Source organism: Sinocyclocheilus rhinocerous, unplaced genomic scaffold, assembly GCF_001515625.1.
Source record: "Sinocyclocheilus rhinocerous isolate Xijiao unplaced genomic scaffold, SAMN03320098_v1.1 C36917835, whole genome shotgun sequence".
Classification (NCBI taxonomy): Eukaryota; Metazoa; Chordata; class Actinopteri; order Cypriniformes; family Cyprinidae; genus Sinocyclocheilus; species Sinocyclocheilus rhinocerous.
In genome coordinates, this window is record NW_015786840.1 from 1 (window position 1) to 2,397 (window position 2,397).

The following is a 2,397-nucleotide window of genomic DNA, read 5'->3' on the forward strand; positions in this document are numbered from 1 at the left end:
GCACTAACGGCTTGGGCCCGCCATCGCTGCTTGCAGCTATATTTTCTATTTGATATACTAGCAGTAAATATTTCTCAGTGTAGGTTTATATTTGAGAGTCAAACTACCAACACATAATATAAACGTCTTTACTACTAACATGCTATTAGAGCATTTTGTCATACAGCATATTTTGTCATAAATTGTTTTGGCCAAAAGATATTTTAATGGATTTGTTTCAGATTACAGTTTATCTTTTAAGCTTGCCAACTTGGCATTTGTGAAATGTATTTTACTAGTCCCTTGAAACAGAGCACTTCATCATACTTTTACTTATTATGGAAATAATACACTTTAAAATAATAAAATAAAGTGTGATCTGAATGTAATGTTTTTGGACACTTAATTGCATTTGAAAAATCTATTATAATTTAAATTTATATTAAATGCAATTAGTTGAACAGTAGACTGCTGACCCACTTAAGTAGGACAAAAGTACATCCGTATATGTAATTTCATAATTACTTATATTATAGTAAACTGAAATATACTGTAGTTTCTATTGAAACTTCTATGTACTTCAATATATTTGTAATTGCACATTTGGTATGATGAAAAGCATTGCAGTTTAGTAAGTTTAAAATCAATTAACTTTAAATGTATCAAAAAACACTATAGTTAAAATTATAATCTACTTTTGTGTAGTATGTTAGTCAACAAAAGAAGTGTACTTCTTCAAAGCACGACAGAAGATTATTAAAACATAATGATTTAAAATGTACTTTAAGTAAAAAATTTAATTTGACATTATTAAGAAAGTCATGAAAGTGTGCTCTCTTTAAGTACACTTAAAGTGACATTTTATTTCATTAATATTACATTATCTGCAAGTATTATTATTTTATTAAGTATTCCTTTTACGATTTAAAGTACACGACTAATTCAATACACTTAAGTGCACTTCTTTTTTCACAAGGGTACAGTAAACAGTAAATGTTCAGTTTACATTGACTTTCATTATTGACTCTTTTCTGGATGTATGTTAGTGTGGTTGTATTGAGCAGTTGCTTTAGTTACTGACTTCATTGCTTCCCAAACATGTTATTAAACATCTGTCAGTGTGATTAAATTTAATAAGTCTTAAAAAAAAATGTCCTCATATATTACTTTGTCTAAACAGATAGGAATACTGTCTGTCACATTCATCTGTAATAAAATGTGTTCAGATGTCCGTTAAGAGAGTTCTCTGGTGTCCTGCTGCTCTGCTCTTTTCTCAGGCGTCACGCCTCCTAAACTGAGCGTCCTTCCCCCGTCCAGCGCAGAGATTTCATCAAAGAGCACAGCGACACTGGTGTGTGTGGCCAGCGGGGGCTTCCCGTCAGACTGGAGCTTGAGCTGGACGGTGGACGGCAGCAGCAGCAGGTCTCAGGACAGCAGCGCTGGGCTCCTGCAGGAGGACGGTCTGTACAGCTGGAGCAGCAGCCTGACTCTCTCTGAGCAGCAGTGGATGGAGAGCGTCTCAGTGAGCTGTGAGGCCACACGCAGCGGCCAGCCTGCCGTCACTCGACAACTGACCAGAGATCAGTGCTCACAGTAGATCTGCTGCCGCCTTCCTGCTCGTGTCTCACTTCTGCTTCTCTGATTTAATTCATTCAAGAGCATGTTATGATTTTTCTCATTTACCTGAAATAAAAGCTTTTAACTTTGATTCTCTTCTTGGTCCTGCTGTGACAAATAAATGTTTAAAAGTACAAATATTCCATTAAATATTCTACTAATATCATGTGGCCTCTCAAATAACATGGGGGTGGTTATGACGTCTAAATTAACTATAATTCAATAGTTATAAAATAATTTGAAATGCTGAAAAAAAAATGTTTTAGGAAGACTTGAGAATGTCACATTGTATGAAATGCCAACTTCCCTAAATTATTTCATGTCAGATATTCAAATAAGCTTCTCTCAGTGAAGCATGAAAACACCTGCAGAGTCGATTATAAAATGAGAGTCGTCTCGAAACAGCATTTGCAACACTGTTGCTATTGTTAACAAAAACCAGAATTAGTAGTTTTCAGTTTTCAAACGGTTTTCGGCAATTGAAAAAAGCTTAATTAAAATAAACTAAAAAATAGATGAAAAAACTTAAATATTTTATAAAAATACTAAACTTTAAAAAAAAAAGTTAAAAATATAAATGTTGCCTTAACTGAAATAAGTTCAAGTTGAAGAATTAAAATTAATAATACAAAAACTGAAATAAGATAAAGTTAAAATTAAAAAAATAGATACATGAAAATAAAAAAGCACATAATAAAATGTATAAACTTAAGAGAACATTTATCGATTAGACAAGGTAGCCACATAAGGAGTCACACAACTGGATTGTGATAAAAGTTTACAAAGACAAAGGAAATATAT

At 32.9% G+C, this 2,397-nt stretch overlaps 1 gene segment (V, D, J or C); it reads left to right on the plus strand.

Moving 5' to 3' along the window:
• Positions 1 to 1,217: 1,217 nt before the first annotated feature.
• Positions 1,218 to 1,656, plus strand: LOC107736726 (Ig lambda chain C region-like; the record flags this gene model as incomplete). The annotated part of the segment is given in 1 exon segment: positions 1,218 to 1,656. A coding segment is annotated over 1 exon segment (359 nt), but the record flags the coding sequence as incomplete, so codon positions are not given.
• Positions 1,657 to 2,397: the final 741 nt, after the last annotated feature.